The sequence below is a fragment of the Triplophysa rosa genome, linkage group LG10 (assembly GCF_024868665.1).
Source record: "Triplophysa rosa linkage group LG10, Trosa_1v2, whole genome shotgun sequence".
Classification (NCBI taxonomy): Eukaryota; Metazoa; Chordata; class Actinopteri; order Cypriniformes; family Nemacheilidae; genus Triplophysa; species Triplophysa rosa.
In genome coordinates, this window is record NC_079899.1 from 26531647 (window position 1) to 26552070 (window position 20424).

Below are 20424 nucleotides of genomic sequence, written 5' to 3' on the forward strand. Positions count from 1 at the left end.
ATGAGTTCTCAGTCATGTTCCGTTGGAGTATCAACAAAATATCAGATGAAATTGCTCTGGAGAAATTAAAAAAAGTTTGAAATGAACACGTGAAGAGGTGTATATGAATGTAGATTGTAGAGGTGAAATCATCTGGATTTGAGTCAATGTGATGAGACATGTTTGAGTTGATATTGAGATCTTCAATCATATTGACTTCTGATGGCAGACGAGACAAATCTGAGCTCAGTTTGACACATCGTTGACGTCTCTTCTCAAACTCTCAGGACACATTTCTGACTCTTTTTCTCCTCATGAGAAACATCGGAGACACACACGAGACTTCAGCAAAAGTTTCCATTTTCTTTCCATTTAAACTCACTGATGTCCAACTTTAGATGATGCTCTGGGGTGTCGAGCGGGTTTAAGGTTCTCATGTGCCCTCCAGAGAGATATCTCATATCTCTCTGAACGCTGTAGAACGATTAAAGGCCGAGAGATTCGCGACCGCCTGAGACCCTCCCCCTCATAAGGGCCGCTGTCATAAACGCTTTTTGTCGCGAGGCGTTCTGTAGCAGTCCTGAGACGGTTGCCAGGCAACCTGGTCTGCATTGAAATGCAAGAGAGAGGGAATCAGGGGATGCCGCCTGCCTCAGGAGCATCACGTCGGGCGGTACGACTCCCCCTCACAACCACCCGACAACAGAGGATTTATCTCTCACTTTTCTCCTCGTCTTACTATCAGGCACATGTCCTAGGTTTCATTGTTTTTTTAACTACACAGAAGATCAGAAACTCTTTGAGAACCTACACAAAGCTTGAAGAAAAAAGATCATGTCGTTTTTTTATTGGATCTCTGTCTAATTTAAAAAAAAAGCGAAAAAAAAGAGGGAGATAAACTTGGCACGTGATCGCGCCCGCCCTCTAGCCTTCACTCTCGTGTTCTGTTCGTTTTTGCGAGCAGAAGAGAGACGGAGCGTTTCGCACGAGGAACTTATGACAGCTGAACTCACACACGAGTGAGATGAACGCGGGAGGGAAAACGCCGGGAGAATCGACAAACGTCAGATGGCTGGGATGCTGGAGAGCGCTCCGTGAGCTAAAGCTGACATGTGGGGACACGACTTCTCTCTCGGTTGTCAGGGATGTCTGCGTGCTTCAGAAAAACCATCATCTCCCGCATGTCCCATGTTAGGTTCATCCTGATGCTGTGCAAGGTAAGACCAATCCCATCTGACAACCCCGAACCAGACGAACCGGACTTCGGTCTGCAGAAGAAACAAAGTCACGGAAGAATACTCTATATAGAGCAGTCATTTTCACGTTGAAAAGTGATGAGTTAAGTTTCTACTTCATGAAGAGTAAACTTCTGACACATTCACACGAGATATTCTGCGTCTATCCAGACGTGTTAATATTGATCCAGAAGTAAAGATCTAGATCTAGCTGCTGTCTAATACAGAAATCAATTCAACCTGGTCATTTGAATGTAGAAGACGGTTTATTCTGTAAAGCATTAAACACTAACACTCTCTATTTGTGTTTCTACTTTTATCAAATTTAGAGCAGAAATGATTTCTTCGTTACACTGGAAAAATAAAATTCTTACTCAGGATTTTGTCTTGTTCTCCAGTACAAGCATCTAAACATTCTTAAATCAAGATACAATTATTTCATAAGCAAAATTACTTTAAGATGTTAAAGCGATACTTCACTCAAAAATGAAAACTCTGTCATCATTTACTCACCACCAGGTTGTTTCAAATCTGTATAAATGTCTTTGTTCTGGTGAGCAATTTTCAGTTCTGGGACATCTTCCAATACCATAGTAGAAAAAATATATTGTATATTTTTTTCTACTGTTAAACACAAAATGAGATATTTTGAAGAATTTTGGAGAACAAACCGTGTTGGGGCACCTTTGACTACCATTTAATTTTCCCTACTATGGCAGTCAATGATGTTCCAGAACTGAAAATTGCTAACACTCTTCCAAATATCTTTAATTTATACAGGTATGAAATAACATGAGGGTGAGTAAATGATGAGAGAATTTTCATTTTTGGGTGAACTATCACTTTAAATTGTTCCAAATCTGTATAAATCCCTCTGTTCTGATGAACACAACGAAAGATATTTGGTAGATTGTTCGCAACTGACAGTTCTGGGGCACCCTTGACTCCAATAGTAAGAAAAGAAATCGCTTTATAAATGTCTTTGTTCTGTTGAACACAAAAGAAGATATTTTGAAGAATGTAGGACAGCAAACAGTTCTGGGGCACTTTTGACCGCCATTGTCATTGTTTACTATTGTAGTCAATGGGGTCCAAGAACTGTTTGGCTATGAGCATTCTTCCAAATATCTTTCTCTGTGTTCATCAGAACAAAGACATTTATACACATTTGGAACAAGTTGAGAGTGAGTAAATGATGACAGAATTTTTATTTTTGGATGAACTGTTCCTTTAAGTGTTGTTTTCTAAAAATGACTCAGTTTATCTGCCAATGCGCTTAACAACATATGTCCTGTAATATATGTCATTACATGCATCTGAATTTAAGAATATAAATATTTGTATTGGAAAACAAGAGAAAATTACCGAGAAGAAATGAATTGCGTCAGAAATATAGAGTACAGATCGTCATGATGGTTTGATATCGATGAACAAACACAGAGACGCTGGACCTGTGGGTTTATTATTTTTTTATGTAACATGTGTTTACTCAAGAGTGATCTGTTTCTTTGAACTCCATTTTAAAACAACACCTAAAGCAACACCGGCTGTCAGAGCACATTAACATCTTCAGACATTTTCTGCGCCTGGAATAATTCAAGTGGAAAGGATTTACCATTTACCAATGTTGTGTGCGCCCCAAAGCTGAAGTCAGGTTTGACGTTTCCACAGCGACGCCTTTAACATCCCTATTGAAATAATAACTCTGATTGGTCGAAACTCATAAAATGTATTGTACATTTAACACAATTATTCAGTTTCGCTTTATTATTTATATATACACTGTAAAAAAATTGTTGGATCAACTTGTAAAAATAAGTTACCTGGTTGCCTTCAAATTTGAGTTAATGCAACTTAGAAATATTAGTCAACGCAACGAGTTTAGTCAACTCACACCCTAATTCATTAAGTTAGCTTGTTGAATTAACTTAAAAATGTAAGGCAACCATTGTTAAGTTGAACCAACAACAACACAAATACTTGTTTACACTGCAATACCATTGAAAAGTTTAAGTTCACTTACATAAAGTCCATACTGCTAGATTTTTTCTGCTCCAGGTGGTTTTTACTCACATATTTGAGTCTTTTGAGACCTGCGGCAGACATCTGAACTACTAAATAAAACATAAACAAATAACACACATCACCTCTAATATCCACCCTGACAGCCGGCTGTTAATTCTGAAGTCTGGTTCGAGGGATTTGCTTGACTTCCTCGTGGTTCAGTGTTGTTGAACGGATGTCCCAGAGTTTGGCCGGCTCACGGTGGACTCGTCCCAACAGGCCTGCTGGGAAAGTGCTTCTGGAAATCCTCCAGTCCCCGTCTGATCCGAGAGCAGCTGCTGTTTCCAGTGAAGCCGCTTCCAACATCTCGTTCTGGCGTGTGTGACACTGGAAAGCGTGTGTTCTATCAGAGCCCAGCAGTTGTCCACACGCATGAGTGCACATCCAGTGGATGACAGGAGGGTTCAGTTTGAGGAAAGCCCTGCTCAACACTCACATAGATGACCTTCCTCAGAACCTTCAGACAAAACACACAAGGATGATCGGTTTTATGCCAAAACCATGCAATGTCTTTTTAAACAGCAATGGACCATTTTTCATTCGTTTTAAAATGTCATGCCAACGTCTACAGCTAGAGCCAAGTTTGGTTTATTGGGTTGACAACAAAACTAGCTCAATGACTCCATCTCTAATACCACAACTCAGATCTGCCGCTACTAGAACTACATGCATATTGTACAGACCCTATTATGCATTACACACAACGGTATAGCACATTTATCATCAACACAATCTGTTTTAAAACAACGTCATATTCTTACTTTAAACAAATGACGAGCTGAACAAAATCCTTCCGCTTTTAACCTGCAGAATAAAATCAACACTCGACAGCAGTTGAAAAGGAGCCCATTTCCACAGAAACCTAATTCAAAATGAAGACTAAATCAGATTCTTACGATGATTTTGGAGTTTCACGCTTGTGGTTCCGGGTTCTCTCAGAACTCATGCAGAGCTCATAAGTGTCCATGGAATTATAAGGTTCTATCTGCGATTGTTATTGACACGTTCTTATTCTGTGACAACTTATTTTCATTATGTGATGTTTTTTCTTGACATTGTGCACATTTTGGGACTTTTTTAACGAAAACAAAAAGGGAAAACTTAAAGCGTATATATACATAATGCATTATAAAATTAGTTTTCATATATTAATTATGCCTCGTGATACACGTTATAATGCATTGCAATGTCTTATGAATAATTGTAACTATCAATTCATTGTTACACTTTGCATCTTTAATTTGCCTATAATTCATTTAAAAGCAACATTTAATGTATTACAACACACATTATGAACAATTATAATGCATCATACCCTTTAGTAACCCCTTATAATGCATTATACATAAAGTGTTACCGGGTTTTTCAACATAGTCAAATAGAATGCTCGTTCTCTCAAAACGGCCCAGAACGCAGATAGAACCTTAAAATTCCAAGACATGAATAGAACAGAACAGAACAGAACAGAATAGAATAGAATAGAATGAGCTTTATTGGCCAAGTATGTTTCCACATACGAGGAATTTGTTATAGTGACAGAAGCTCCACAGTGCACCAGAAAGACAGCAACAGGACAGAACACAGATGATAAAAAAATAATAATAATATACAATAATATGGAAATAGGCAATGTACAAAACATCAAAAACACAATATACAATATAGAATATAGACAATTATGTATGTTTGATCGAAACGTTTGAACCAGAAATTGGCGTGATTTTAGGGTTGCATCTTGTGACATCACTTGGTTGTTTTTGGTTGATTTTAATGTCTTTTTTACATGGTCTGTGTTGCATTAACATTTTAGCTGAACTGCACCAGAGTTTATTTGTATGCGAGCTGAGAATCATCAGCACAAACAGAGCAATCGCATCAGAGGTTTTAATGGTCCCGGACCCCTCATAAGCCTTAAGGGATCCCTCATAAGGTCTAAAACTAGACTACTAAAAACTCTTATTTTTTGTCAAATTATCATACCTAAAACAAAACACTATTGTCCGTCATTTGTCCAAACTTCATAAGACGCAAATTAAAATGAAGACATGTTCAGACAGAGCACTGGCAGCGTGCGGATCCTCTCATATTGAAATCGTTTATCTTAAAACTCAACAGTTACTATAATTTTGATATGCAACAGCGCTGCATTACAGTAGTATAAAGAACAAGAATATAAATAAATAAGGAAAAGAAAAAGGAAAGAAAAATCTCACTTAGTAAGATTATCATACTTTTTTTTTTAAAAGTGTTATTCTAACTGTTATCAGTAAGTTTAAGAGATTTTACACTAATCGAAATCTCAAAGACATCAAACCTAGGCAAAATCTTAAGAAATTCGTTTTTGTGAATAAAAATTAACAGCAAGATCGATAGCATGGTCACTGCAAATAATCAAGAAATATATTCAACCTCTCCCTCGTGTGGATCTCTTTTCATGGATTATTAAGGTTTTAAGGACATTAATGCGTGTAATGTGGTTAAATTACTGTGATCCAAACGATCATGTGATTGATGCTTGTACTGGCAGCATTGTCTTTTTTCTTTTTTTTAGGGCTGGTTTGGGGGCCCCCCAAAAGCTTTGACACAATTCTAACACTGCCTGTAACAGAAAACACGGGACACTTAGAGAGTCATTAACTGTTGAAAACATCAGTGAGAAACAGACCGATGCACTGAACATTCAGCACAAACCTGAAACACAAACGACTGTCAGCAGACACAAAGACACATTCAGCAGACTGACCGCGTCTCTAAATCTCTTCTTCTGTTGCTCATGAAACACATGATAAAACTCAATCTTTCTCAACTTTTTCCATATTTTCCAGCAGTTACTATGTTTTATTCAGGGAACTATAGGAACGAATGTATTTTTGATGACAAATCTCTTTCATGGCTCTTAATAAATCATAACTCTGTAAAAGATGAAGGAAAAACTGAGTGAGCAATAAGATACAGACGAGGCATTTGTTTATAGGGTACGCGACTGCTGATTTTGTTCTTTTTTCACAGTACACTGGTAATACTACAGTATTTATAAGTGTGTATTAATGTGAAGTATATTATACAGTATCTTACACAAAAGATAAAAATACCCCCTTAGAAAAACATGTTTGGATCACTAATGTGGGAAGGGATGTTAATCTTTGTATTTCTTAATTCGTGGTATTTTAAACATGCGAAATTTACCGAAATGTTGATTCAAATCAAATCTGTCTTAACTATCGCCTGATGATCAGCTTGTGTCTCTTTTTCCAGACTGGTGTGAAAGGAAAATCACAGACTTCACCGAGGAAAATGATAAACACTGCTGTGAGTGAGGAGGAAAAGAGAATTCAAGACAAGGAAAGTAAAGAGGAATCCATTCTGGCCATGCTGGGGATTATCGGGACTATCCTCAATCTAATCGTCATCATCTTTGTGTACATCTACACAACCCTGTAACAGTCACAACACAAACACTTAGAGATCTCTGAACTTCGCTATGACTGGTGGAGAGATTTCAGGATGGATAAACCGGGCCGGTCCAGCGGGAGAGCACAGAGACGCGTGTGCGTTCACTCATCGATCCGGACACTGCTGGAAACACAGAGGAGGTTCATAAACTGTACATATGCATGATCAACGCACACAAGATCAGGAGGGTTTCTCTATGCATGATGCAGATCTTGAAGAGGTGACGTTTCTTACAGACTCTACAAGAGATCTTCCGACAACTGCACCCGTCAGAATTTCAAACGTACACATCTCTTTTCCTCACAATATTATTAGACCTGAGCATTGATTCAGACCTTGATAGATATTTCTCATTAATGAGACCCAAAAAACAAATTCTGTCATCATTTATTCCACAAAATATGTTTGTGACTCTTTCTTCAGTAGAACACATAAGAAGATATTTTGAGAAATGTCTCGGTGGTTTTGTGTTCATACAATGTAAGTCGATGAGGTTCAATGTTGTCTAATGGCCTAGTTGCACAAGATAGCACCGGTGAGCTTTTGCGACGCCAGAGTCGGCAGACATTACACTATCGAGTTGTTTTGGCTTAACGAAGTGCTCAGCAATGTAAAGAGGATCTGTCATATCGCTGATATATACAGTATATAACTTTCTTCTTTTTTATCTAAAAAACACCAATAAATCCTCCTTTTCCCATACAGTGTTATACGACCGGAAATTACTCTGCCGACTCTGGCGTCTCAAAAGTTCACAGGCACCATCTTGTGCAACTAGCGAATTTGAACGTTCTTGTGTTCCGAAGGAAAAAGAAACTCATACAGATTTGGAATGACATGAGAATGAGTAAAAGATTACATACTTTTAATTTTAGAGTGAACTGTCCCTTTAATAGTGCCACAAGGAACTTTTACATAAATCTGAGAGTTTAATACATCTTTGAGAACAGTGTTGGGTAAGTTACTCTGAAAAAATAACGAATTACTAGTTACTAGTTACATATTCAATAGTGTAATTAGATTACTGTACAAATGACTCTCTCCAAAAAGTATTTAATGACTTTTTACTAATTACTTTCTATATCCTACATCAACTTTGATTAGTTAAGTGATTCAAGGATAGACATGAAACGACTCTTTTAATTCATTCAAATAAATAATATTAAACTACATAAAGTACTCTTATTAACTGACCAAAGTATTACAAATGTGAGAATTATACATTAAAGCACAGATTTTAAAGTTAGACTTTGAATTTTGATGTCAATTCCACTATTGCACACACATACTGTATATTACACACAGTATTTAGTTCAATTACATCAGAAGTAACTGTAATTAAATTACAGAAAAACCAATAGTAATCCCTTACTTTACCTTTTCAAGGGAAAAGTAATTAAATTACAGTAACTAATTACTTAAGCCTGAAATACACTACCTGACTTTTATGCAGATTTTTGCCCAGATTTCCAGTCTGGGTAAGTCGTCAGTTGTTGCAGAATGCCTGCCGATTTTGGCCAGTCGGCGCAGACTTTCTCAGAAAGTTGTGTAGTTGATGATGGGTATATGGGTATGTTTTAGGGATGGGCGATATGGCCCTAAAACTCTATCATGATAATTCCTGGTATTTGTTGCGATAACTATAAAAATGACGATATATCCATAACGCCATCCACCGCTGTTGTTTGCGTCAAGTGATAGTATCTGCATGTAGTCTAGACCCTCAGAAAAACAAATATCATCAAAAAGTAAAACTTACCCCAAATCAAACAGCTCCTAAAATATACCTACAGTATTTTTGTAAATATAAAATATAATAGTGAGATTCGACTTCAAAAGGTTGTAGTAAAGAAAAGTTAAATGAACTAAAGCTCAATAAACACATCATGTCATACCTAAAACTGTATATATTCTATTGTTGGGTGGAAACAATCGATCATCACGCTGTCAATCACTCTCTCTTGAACTGTGTGAACCTTCTCTTCTCACAGCAACATACACTGAATCTGTCTATGACTCGCGCTACAGAAAGAGAACAGAGAGAAATAACGTAATACAAACTCGCATGTGTACTGTATGTGAACAGGCAGCAGTGCTGTGCGCGCTGTGTCGCTGTGAGAGCACATGTGGCGCGAGCTGCGCACGGGACGCTCCGTTCATCCTGTATATAACAGGCAAGAAATCATACTTAACTATTTGCGCACGCGCACATAACATCTAACGAATGTTTAAATAAATACTTTTAGACAAACTAAATGTTGTGGTGTAACGTATTATGACTATCAACGAATACTTAAACGAATTAAATAAAACGAAAGTGAAACTAAACGTGAACTCGGATGCATCTACAGTGCCAACCTAAACGAGATTTAGAGCTTTAGTGCAAACTCTTTCTCAGCTTCACGTCCGCCCTCCGCTATACCCGTTTTCACTTCACATATGAGCTGTGAATGGGTCTCACAAAGAAATACGTCATCAACTAGAATTTATCGTTTATATCGCGGGAAGACTAATTCCTATCGTGTGGGGAATTTCTATCGGTATATCGCAAACGATATAATATCGCCCATCCCTAGTATGTTTGATATTTTGGGCCGATTTTACAACACATACCGCGTGTATCTACACAGTACCACAGTTAAACGTGCCTCAGAGACGTCACTCTGTATGTGCGGCGTGAGAAATCACAGGATGTGAGCGGTTACGCGTGTTGCCAGATTTGACCAAAAAAAAGCAACGGAAAACAAAAACCTTGTATAAAAGGAACAAATGTAAATGCTTTATATTGACAAAAGATTTTAAAATACCTATTCCCGCAATTGCCCACTTTTATATCTATATAAACCTAATCGCTTTACAAACCCAGCCTAAATCATCCTCCCAAAAAAGCCTTAACCATTTACAAAGTCGGCAAGTGTGTGATGCCTAGTTTTTAAAAGTCGTGTAGTGTATTCCAGCCATTAGTAACTAGTTACACCCAACACTGTTTGAGAAGTACATTCATCATTTATATTGTTTGTGTATCATTCTGTGTCATGTTGTAAAACTGAGTAGATGTGAGATTTAGAACAAGTTTCAAGTGTTTATTTGTGCAATATATTTACCTTCTATCGATAACGTTTGTTTAGCACTTTAGCGTTTATCGATTGTGCATCTTAAAGTTTAGGACTGAGGGGTTGAAGGTTTTTCTAACCTTTGAAGTTCTACGTGTAAAATATACTGCTACTTCTCGATGTTTCACTTGGAGCTCTTAGAAAACAGACTGACACCGTTGACGTTTAGCATACAAACAAGCTGCATTGCCTTAAGAGACGTCAAATACATTTTGCTACATTGAAAGTAAACACAAAGTCCACAAAACAACACAAAGAGTTTCAACGATTTGTACTTTTGTTATTTTCCTAAAGTCACTTGTACTAATGTTGATAAAAGCACAAAAGCTGCAAGGATGTTTGCAGAAGAAATGAATGTACATCATGTCAACAGATTAATGACATCCAGCAGTCAATGCATAAAGTGCCTGTTTTCTGCTAAATAATCTTACGCTACATATAATCAAACTGTTTGTTTGTTTTTGTTTGTTTCTCTGTTGCAGTTTATGCATTGATTTCTGACCATCACGCGATGAGAATGTATTTTAAAAAGTTATGGACATTTCATGTCTTTCTGTTGAACAGATTCAGTTAAACTGCTTGTGGGAATCATGTCAAATCCTAATATTGACTTTGATCTGGTTGACTTTCATTCAGGTTTTACATTTATTTCTATGTTTGTGGACAGAATGATAAACATCACATGAATCCTCCTTTGAACTAAAACTCTTTTTTTATGTATTTGATCATGTAATATTGGTAGCTTTTTATGTGCACACCACAAACCAGCCGTGTACATTCACACCAATGTTACTATAAAGTTTGAACAACTGTTCTTTCAAATGTAAAAGAATGAGGGATCCACATCTTAATTATAACAATACAGAAAAAAAAACAAATTGAGTTTCACAGTAAACGAATCCATCCACACAACACCATGACACTCTCGTAGCCAAAATACACTCACGACAGGGGGAGGATAGCCGATGAGCAAGTGAGCACCGTTGCCTAGCAACAAGTAGTTTACTGAGCAATTTCCAAAAATGTAAGCCATGTCATTTTCCTACCAGGGAACCAACTTTCCTCAGGGACACAAATGTTCATTATTTCTGTAAAACTTGATGTCAGGACATTGTGATGGGGCGAGTTCCAATATTAAAACCAAGATGAGTGACCCACATACATCCCTGGACGATATAAAACAGATCTGACCGTCACATGTAAAACCAGATATAAAGAACAGATGGCAAATTATATTTTAAAGTCCCAGTGAAATTGAAAATGATAATGCCTATTTTTTCATGAAATATTGCAGCGTTTGTTGTAAATAGTTGATCAATGTGGGTTACTTTCTTTTTAAAATGCGTGTGCTCTCATAATCTTCAGTTAAAATCTGTAAATGCACTTCCTTCCTGTAACGACTATCCATCTTAAATGACGTATGTTAGACGGCTTGGGCGGAGCTTCCGTTAACTCCTCCCCTTCAACTGTCAGTCTGCTGCCAGTTCCATTTCAAAATGCAACGGCTGTTTTTACACATCCAATCAAATCGCAGAGAAAGACGAAAGCCACACCCACTATTTTTCTCATTAGAAATTCCATTTTTCAAAATACCGAAGTAAAAAACGATCGCAACGTCCAGTTCACAGGGACTTTAATCCTTCATTGTATGCTTTTGGTTGTGTTCATGTCAAAATAATTTTGGATTTAAAGTGAACTGGAATAAAATCCTTTTCAGAGAAAGAAGCAAAAAACAGCTTAAGTCTTCCAGTGTGAATATGTGAAATGATTCAGTCAAGCGAAGATTCACAGCTGCAGAAACAGCCCACGGGCCTTTCTCTCATCTTTTGTTTTACCTTCATTCAAATCATCCAGATGTCTCATAAAATATCTTCATCATGAACAAACTACAGGGGATTTATTAAGAAATGAATTATTATTACCATCTGAGAGCGATACACGAGACTCATGATGAAAAACAATCGTGAAGTCTCTCAAGAAATTACATTTGTTTGTCAGGATTGGAGGCAGAACCGAGGTGCAGACAACAAGGGGTTAACGAAAAAAGACTTTTATTTAACAAAACACAACAAAAACCCACGACGGGGAGCAAAAACTAACTATAAACAAGACTTAAACAAAACATTTCCCACAAGGGGGCAAAACAGAGAGGGTACAAAATAACTAAAATGAATAAACCAAATAACACGGCAGACAAAACAAGGATAGGGGACTAGGACGTAGAATCTATACAAAGTCACAAAGATTACAAGGTACACAAGGCTTACAAAGGTTACAAAACGAACAGGCACAGGACAGAGGGAACTAGGTCTTAATAAAGGGGAACACTAACAAGTAGGGGTGTAACGGTTCGGTTTGTGTCACGGTTTTATGGTCACGGATTCGATTCGGTTCGGTTCGTGCTATGTTCAGGTAAAAGGGACTACTGACAAATACAAATAAGAACAAATAATCAAGCTACATGTAACAGCACCAATAAAACAACAGAGCAAAGCAGAAAATTAAATAAGATACTGTATATATACCTTTTAAGGTAGAAAGTAATCAAATAAAACATAACATTGCATATGTAGAAATGAAATAAAGATGAATCATAATTGAAGTTATTGAGTCACAAGCAGTGAGTGATTTCCTTGAATTTGAACAGACAGCAGGAATATGCTGCTGTCGCTTTAAGAGAAATGAAACACATCCAGTACACTGATACTGTACACATGCGTTGTTTTTCGTCCGTTCACTTAAGACATAACTACTATGTTTGTTAAGATGCTCGACAAAAGGGGCATGTTGACCTACTTCGTGTGTGAATCTGTCCGTTTAAGCGCTTCAAAGACAACTCAATATTTGCGCCATGTCTGAGACTTCTCTTATGCGCGCTTCGGATCTTTTCAAGTTTTCTTCTGCATCATCTTGCACTTAAATGTTTAAATTGTCGAGGCTTGAATGAGTGTAGTTTAAACAGCAACATGTGCTGTTCAGGTCTCACCTGCACTCGCGCGCTCACAACACCCGGGTGATGAAAGCAGAAATGACTGGTCATATTACAGCAGACGTCAATCCTTTTGAAATTTGTCTACGTTATTTGATTTGTTGTAGGTATTAAATGTGTATCCGTCGACAAACATGCATTAGCTGAACTCTGTCTGTTTTACGCATTATAATTTTTAACGAACCACATTATAAATGCGTCGTCAGATTTAAGAAGTGCCGAACAGTTGGTTGAGAACCGTGCGGTTCAACTTTTTACCGAGAACCGTTACACCACTACTAACAAGGGATAATTACACAGGGCTAGTGACGGGCAGGTGATGGGAATCATGCACTAAGGAGAGATAATGGGGAAACATTATCTCGAACCCAGGGATTGCACACACTCAAATACAAATGTATAGTATCATGCAATGTAAGTCGCTTTGGATAAAAGCGTCTGCCAAAAGAATAAATGTAAATGTATGTAAATGTAAACAAGGGTGCGGGGCCAAATCACGAGACAGGAGGACACGTGGCACAATGTCATAACAAACAGCCACGTGTCTCCACACAGGATGCAACACACCGGACTGGGTGCCCGCAGCTGGATTCCGGCACCACTGCCGGACCGGGGCTGGACTCTGGCAACAACAAGGGCTAGTGACAGGCAGGTGACAGGAATCATACACTAAGGAGAGATAATGGGGAAACAAGGGGGCGGGGCCAAAGCATGAGACAGGAGGACACGTGGCGCAATGCCATAACAAACAGCCACGTGTCTCCACACAGGACGCAACACACACACAAGACATGGTACTGTCACGACCCTGTCCACAAAACTAGAAAACTAAGGACAAGAAGGACAGTATCATGACATTGTTTGCAAAAACTTGATTCACTTTAGGTCACACGGGTATTTCAAAAGAGCATTCTTATTTTGTTTCATGGTAAAAAATGACCCCCGTCATTATAACCATAAACAAGAAATTACGGAAACTAAATATCAGGTGTGATTGGATGATGGGTTGTTGCCATCTAGCCAATCAGAAAGCTCCAAAAAAAAGGTTTGTTTTTGTGCATGTGTTCTGAGGTACTAGCGGGTGAAGGCAGCATAAAAAAGAAAATGTAATTAAAATCTAAACTACGAGTGAAAAGCTTTTCTGAACGTAGCTTTCTGTCATTTTGGAAATCTCGGTACTGTAGTGAAAACTCATCTCATCTCTTTACAAACGGGCCGGTTATGTCACACCTGTGAGGTGATGGAGGCGCTGGTTTCATCAGAAGGACATTACAGATCATCCCGTGCTTCTGTCTGGCCGAGTTAGTCGACTGAAAAGATTTTGCGGAGAGCCGCGCGTCTAACATAAATTTCATGGGCACTGCACACATTTCGTCCCTTGCAAAACCTCTTCAAGCACTGAACGACAAATCCTGATCTGTACCAGAGATGCTGATACCCATGACAAATCCCAAATCCAAGTGACAAAAGAGGATCACAGACATCTGAATAATAAGCAAGAAAATTAAAAAGTTAAAGAGAAAAGTCTGGTAAGAGTACCAACATTACACCTTAAGAAGATCTAGATAAATGCATTCTGTGTTAATATGAGATGGGTAATTGACAAACCACTTTAAAATTGGACACAGGACACTTTCTTGCATATAAACGATGATGTAAATTTAAATATAAGATTTTAACATACGTCCAATCATAAGATACTAAGATCCGTTAAAACTGAAGTTAAGTGAGTTTGACTAAATGACAGTCTGATGCTTTTAGCGCTGAATGAGCTTGTGCAGGGAGTTATGAAAGTGTTGTCATAATCTAACAGGAGCTCGTTTGTTGGGCTTGACATTTGGACAGTGATGAATTACTGACAAACATCAATACTAGATGAAGTCACTTTTTCTTTTCATCGTTTTTACTTACGTATTTTGAAGCATTTCTGAGTGAAATGAAATTTCTAATCAGAAAAATAGTGGGCGTGGCTTTCGTCTCTCTTTGCGATTTGATTGGATGTATAAAAACAGCCGTTGCATTTTGAAATGGAACTGGCAGCAGACTGAGTCTACAATTAACAGATGCTCCGCCCAAGCAGTCTAACATACGTCATTTGAGATGGATAGTCATTACAGGAAGGAAGTGCATTTTCAGATTTTAATTGAAGATAATGAGGGCACACAAATTTTAAAAAGAGAATGACCCACATTGATAAACTATTTGCAATATTTCATGAAAAAATAGACTTTGTCATTTTCAATTTCAACTTTAATTTCAATGTCGACTTTAAACTAATATACATCTGTATTAAAATAAGCACCCTAAAGAGACCTACCTTCTTTTTTTACTTAATTACTGTATGCAAGTATAATAAAGTAAAGTGAGCTAGTAATGTTAGGCCTATGCGTTGTTGAATCTCTGGTCAAATGGGAAATTAGTGACTTGAAAACAGAGAACGCGTAACAACAGCAGGCCGCTCGAGCACTGCATGTCATTTACAAATTAAAGGCGCAGTTCTTGAAAATCAGCGGCCACTAGCGTTGTATTATAGTTTTGCAACGAATCTCTGAGTCATTTGCCCACCCCTCCCTTTCGAATTACGACGGTGGCCGCAACAGTGAAAAAAGATGTCGTCTACTGAGACTGCGGATAGCAGTGATACAAGCAGGTAAGGCAATATATTAACGTAATTAATCATTTAACATGTATTCTATTGCGAAAGTTACTGTTACAATTCTATACTTAGATATATTTCTTGCGTGCTATCTAGTATACGCTGAGAGTAGTGAAGTAACTAAAGTTAGCTAATCGTAAATAGCAACGCTGTTCAAAGCGTTTGATCTGACAGCGACATAGGCAGTTAGGTGTAAGTTAGTAGACGTTTGTCTCCCCCTTTGTAAAGTCAGGAACAACCGGAGTACGTACCGCAGGGACGGAAAAACATTATTATTCGGAGGTTATATGGCCATTGGTATAAAATGCTAACGTTACCGTTTCAACAAAACAGTTGTTTGGTAAACATTGAAAAAGTGGAAACATTGAAAATGTTGAATTATCTCACCAGTCTAGCAGAAAACAGGCAACTTCGGCGTCGCCTTGAAAACATTTGTCTTTCAACAGTGCCTTCCATCTGGTAATAGATACACCGATGTTTATCCTGGATTTCTGCCGCCGTTTGTCTCTAAGTCGTCTGGCAGCATCACGTTTGCGCTTCTTTGACGACGGAGATTCACGCTCTGTCGGCGCTTGTGCACAATACACATGGTCCTCCATTTTATCAAAACTTCTAAGACAGAACAATCAGTTGCTTCAGCTAGACGACGACTTCTCCTCCTCCTCTCCGTACTACGACTTACTACTTTGTGCGTCTTCAACTCAGTGATGATGCAAGCTGCGTCTAAAAACACACACGAAGACCAACATATACGAAACGCGCTCTGTAGAGCTGTTTGTCCGGTAGAGCTTACTGTACAAAACATGGCTGCGCAACATAACAAATTCCATGTAGATAGGCCCGCTCCCTATGTAGATACAACTGGTTTATTCTAAGGTAATAAAAACATAACTTTTCATTACGTAAGGTTTTTATACACATCTAAAGACACAGTTTTGTATGTTATATTGCATTTCTGTTAATAGCTCATACAAAACATCCTGCACTGTACCTTTAAAGCTACAGTTTGTAAAAACCACCACTAGAGGGCGCACGATCAAAACAACAACAATGGCCTAGTTTGATGACGCTGTGAAGGAGCGTGGAATGATGGGATCTGTTGTCTTCAATTTAGGGCTGTGCCGATAAACGATATCATATCGAATCAATATAGAAAAAAACTATCGAGTTTACTTTTTTGCCATATCGCCCAGCCCTACTTCAACTCCACTGCTGATGGCCATCAATGAGACGGGAACGAGAAATCATGTTAGCGGATGATGTGAAGTAATACGTTTTATAAATGTTGCGTATAATTGTGGTCCATAAATAAGTGACTGCTCGAAACAAGCTAGTGGCTTGCTAGACGCTAGACACTACTTCTGCATTTGTCCACGACGCTGTTGTCATGCGGTTTCTACGTCAATACAGGCGGTAACAAAGGGTGACGCGGATATGACGCCATTGACAGGCGACTGCACAGCCTCGTGTCACTCTTTAGAATGGCGATTTTCTCACGATTTACAAGTAGTTTTTGAGATATTGTAAGTACTCAGCTGAACAAAATATATAACACTGGCCTAGTGGTTTTTGGATATTTTACTGCAAAATTGTTACAAACTGCACCTTTAATGAAAAGTACTAATCTTATTTATCACAAAAATATGGATACATACAAAAATATAAAAACGTGTATATCACATTATTACGCTTCCGTCCGGTGAGCGGCAAGGTACGTACGACATCCTGACGTCATCAAAAATACAAAGCAGCTTGAAAAGAAGTCACGACACAAAAACGAGTGAATAAAAACCGCCTTCTGACAGTTCTCTTCAAAACTGAAACTACTGTGTAATTCACACACTGACTGACTGTACAGGCAAATGGCAGACAAGCTATATTTAACAGCAAGACTAGATAAACAGAGCATCTTCATTCTGGTGGAAATCTGACTTGTTTGTCTTTCATATTCAACAAAACATGCACACTGCAATTTTGACATAGTTTGGCCCTAAATGCATGCATGAATAGTATGTAACGTGCACAGTCACCTCTATATGAAGCGGTAAATAAAAATGACATTGACTCAAGTCACACTGTAATGAGGTCAACAGGGACCAAAGAAAGCCTCATATTGAACAGATCTTGCTCGCACCATGACTCACATCTGAGACAGAGACGAGGACAAGAGGGAAAATGCCTTACTTTCATGTGTCGCTTTGATTTCACGGTCTTTTCTGTAGAAGCCCAGTTTTCACAGTTGTTGTCGTCGTGGATTTAAACACGTGTCTTATATCACAGCGCCCCCTGCTGGAGAAACTCAATTCTGCCCTCCTGTTTCAGATTTGCTCTTCTGAAAAGGTAAGACTGATTATTTGAGCAAATATATAAGAAACGTGAAGCATGCACTGATTAAATGGCCTTTTCATTTAAAATGGTCTCGTCATTTGATGCATATGTGCATTTTAAAATATCGGGTAACGTTAAATACATTCATAGTAGCCTAGGCCACTTGTGTGTAGCAATGCAAGACGACCTCTTATTCGCTTGTATTTCACACATAATTTATGCATTTGCATGTATTGCATTCGATCTTAAATTTGAGTCTTAAAATGACCTGAGATTCATTACGTGAGTTCGTCATGTCAGATTTGGTGTTAGAAGGAAACACCGTTGTGAAGCGTGTCGACATAAATAAACCGCATCTGACCTCTAGTGGCAAACCACAGAATTGCTCTTTCATCTCCTCCACAGCTCAGATCTAATGTTAACTATATTATCCGTGTCCACTAAAGTCATAAAAAATAAAAGTATAAAAAAAGTTCAACTGATACCGTAAACTTATGTTACACATATGCAAATAACTAAAAGCACAGATGGTTTTGAAAGAATTAGAAGAATTTGATTAGAAATAATTGAGACGTTTTAAGCTGAACGAGTTTTTAGTGGACTGTTGAGGGTTTGAGATAAGTTGACTTAATGTTTCCTCTAACTACAAGCACTGTGTTTTGGAAGTTCTCGGTACACAGTTTGGCTGTTTCACTGGCAGAAGTTCTGTGATAGTCGTCTGTGCACGTGCTTTATTCACCTGCGCAACAAACACAAGAAGTGCAAACAGAACAGAAGTTTCACAGTGGGCTCACACACACACACCAACACACTAACACACACACACACACACACACGCACACATCGCTCCTGCCCCGTAATGACGCTCGCTGCATTAAACATGAAGACATCGCATGCCACCCATCCCAGACTGTCCTTTATTTGATGATGCAAGATGGATGGCCGAGAGATTCTTTTGATGAATAAATGCGCAAGTGTTGTAGAACACATTTGCATCTAAATGAGAGACGGTTCAGAATCAGACATTCATAAATGTCTCTTTAAACACTCGATTTGACCCAAGAGCAAAGAGACAAAAGGAATGGAATGAACCTTCATTAGTTTTGATGTCTTCGTGATCCTTTTAAAATTATACTAAATATTTAATTATAAGTGATGTTTGCTAGTGTGAGCAACACTACCCGTTGAAAAAAACAGCATCTGCGGTTTAGGTAGGTTTTGAAGAATGGTAGCTGGTTTGTGCTGGTTTAAGATGGTCATGTGCTGGTTTAAAATGGTCCTGAGCTGGTTTAAGATGGTCATTTGCTGGTTTAAGCTGGTCCTGAGCTGGTCATGTGCTGGTTTAAGATGGTCATTTGCTGGTTTAAGATGGTCCTGAGCTGGTTTAAGATGGTCCTGAGCTGGTTTAAGCTGGTCATGTGCTGGTTTAAGATGGTCATGTGCTGGTTTAAGATGGTCATGTGCTGGTTTAAGATGGTCATGTGCTGGTTTAAGCTGGTCATGTGCTGGTTTAAGATGGTCATGTGCTGGTTTAAAATGGACCTGAGCTGGTTTAAGATGGTCCTGAGCTGGTTTAAGCTGGTCCTGAGCTGGTTTAAGCTGGTCATGTGCTGGTTTAAGATGGTCATGTGCTGGTTTAAGCTGGTCATGTGCTGGTTTAAATGGACCTGATCTGGTTTAAGATGGTCCTGACCTGGTTTAAGCTGGTCCTGAGCTGGTTTTTGCTGGTCATGTGCTGGTTTAAGATGGTCCTGAGCTGGTTTATGCTGGTCATGTGCTTGTTCAAGCTGGTCCTGAGCTGGTTTTGGACCATCTTAAACCAGCACATGACCAACTCATGACCAGCTTAAACCAGTACAAACTACCTAACCAGCTTATGCTGTTTTTTTCAACAGGGTTTTAGTTTTGTTTACAGTGGTTCGGAGTCACTAACTCCAAGTATTTTGACTTCTTGAGATCATTCATCTTTCCCGCTTTGTACATCGATAAATCATGCGTTGAGTCTTTTTCTCTCACAAATGAAATTAAAACCACAAGAGAATCTGAGTCACTTTAAAACCATCAGTTACACATTGGGATAAACATTATTTCATACGTATTAAACAACATTATTTTATGTTGAAACATTTACACTTAAGAATGCATCACAGATATTCTCATAAATTATTAAAATATTATTAAAAACATTGGAAGATACATTAACCTCAGTGTTTGGAGCGTAAAGGTGTAAGCTGTGAAACTGCATCTGTGAGTTCACATTTAAATCAAGGTTACTCACATTGACTTCTGTATGTTATTTCTGTCATTTCACATCACAGAAAACTGAACGTGGAGTTGTAAAACGCCATGAAAACATGTTCACTTCTGTTGTAGTCAGCACTGCGAAGTCAGATTCAGCGGCAAACGCTGAATGTGATGTGAAAGGTGGGTCACGTCCGACTGCGCTCACCCGGTGAGGAGACTCCAGGAAGACCGAACATGAATAAAACACAACTATAGCCTCAAGATAAGAAATGAAGGGTCAGTGTGACATCTTACACGTGTGGCTTCTGCAGGGTCTCATGTATTTTATAATAACATTTCATATTCTCATATTGAGATCTTCAA

General features: G+C 38.4%; 1 protein-coding gene and 1 long non-coding RNA gene across 4 annotated transcripts; one reads left to right on the forward strand and one right to left on the reverse strand.

Moving 5' to 3' along the window:
• The first annotated feature begins 1090 nt into the window (after positions 1-1090).
• LOC130560845 (protein TUNAR-like) lies at positions 1091-10740 on the forward strand. The gene is made up of 2 exons (XM_057344893.1): positions 1091-1196; positions 6534-10740. The coding sequence occupies exons 1-2, from the start codon at positions 1125-1127 to the stop codon at positions 6717-6719; spliced, it is 258 nt and encodes an 85-aa protein (XP_057200876.1). The 5' UTR covers positions 1091-1124; the 3' UTR covers positions 6720-10740.
• On the reverse strand, positions 1118-19044 carry LOC130560851 (uncharacterized). 3 transcript variants are annotated; one of them, XR_008963761.1, is made up of 4 exons: positions 17674-19044; positions 3362-3735; positions 2830-2902; positions 1118-1247 (listed from the first exon to the last, which is right to left on the reverse strand). It is a non-coding gene; the product is annotated as an uncharacterized LOC130560851 (long non-coding RNA). The 3 variants fall into 3 exon arrangements; XR_008963762.1 differs by having other exon boundaries at positions 2837-2902; positions 3238-3735; XR_008963760.1 differs by having other exon boundaries at positions 3238-3735.
• Positions 19045-20424: the final 1380 nt, after the last annotated feature.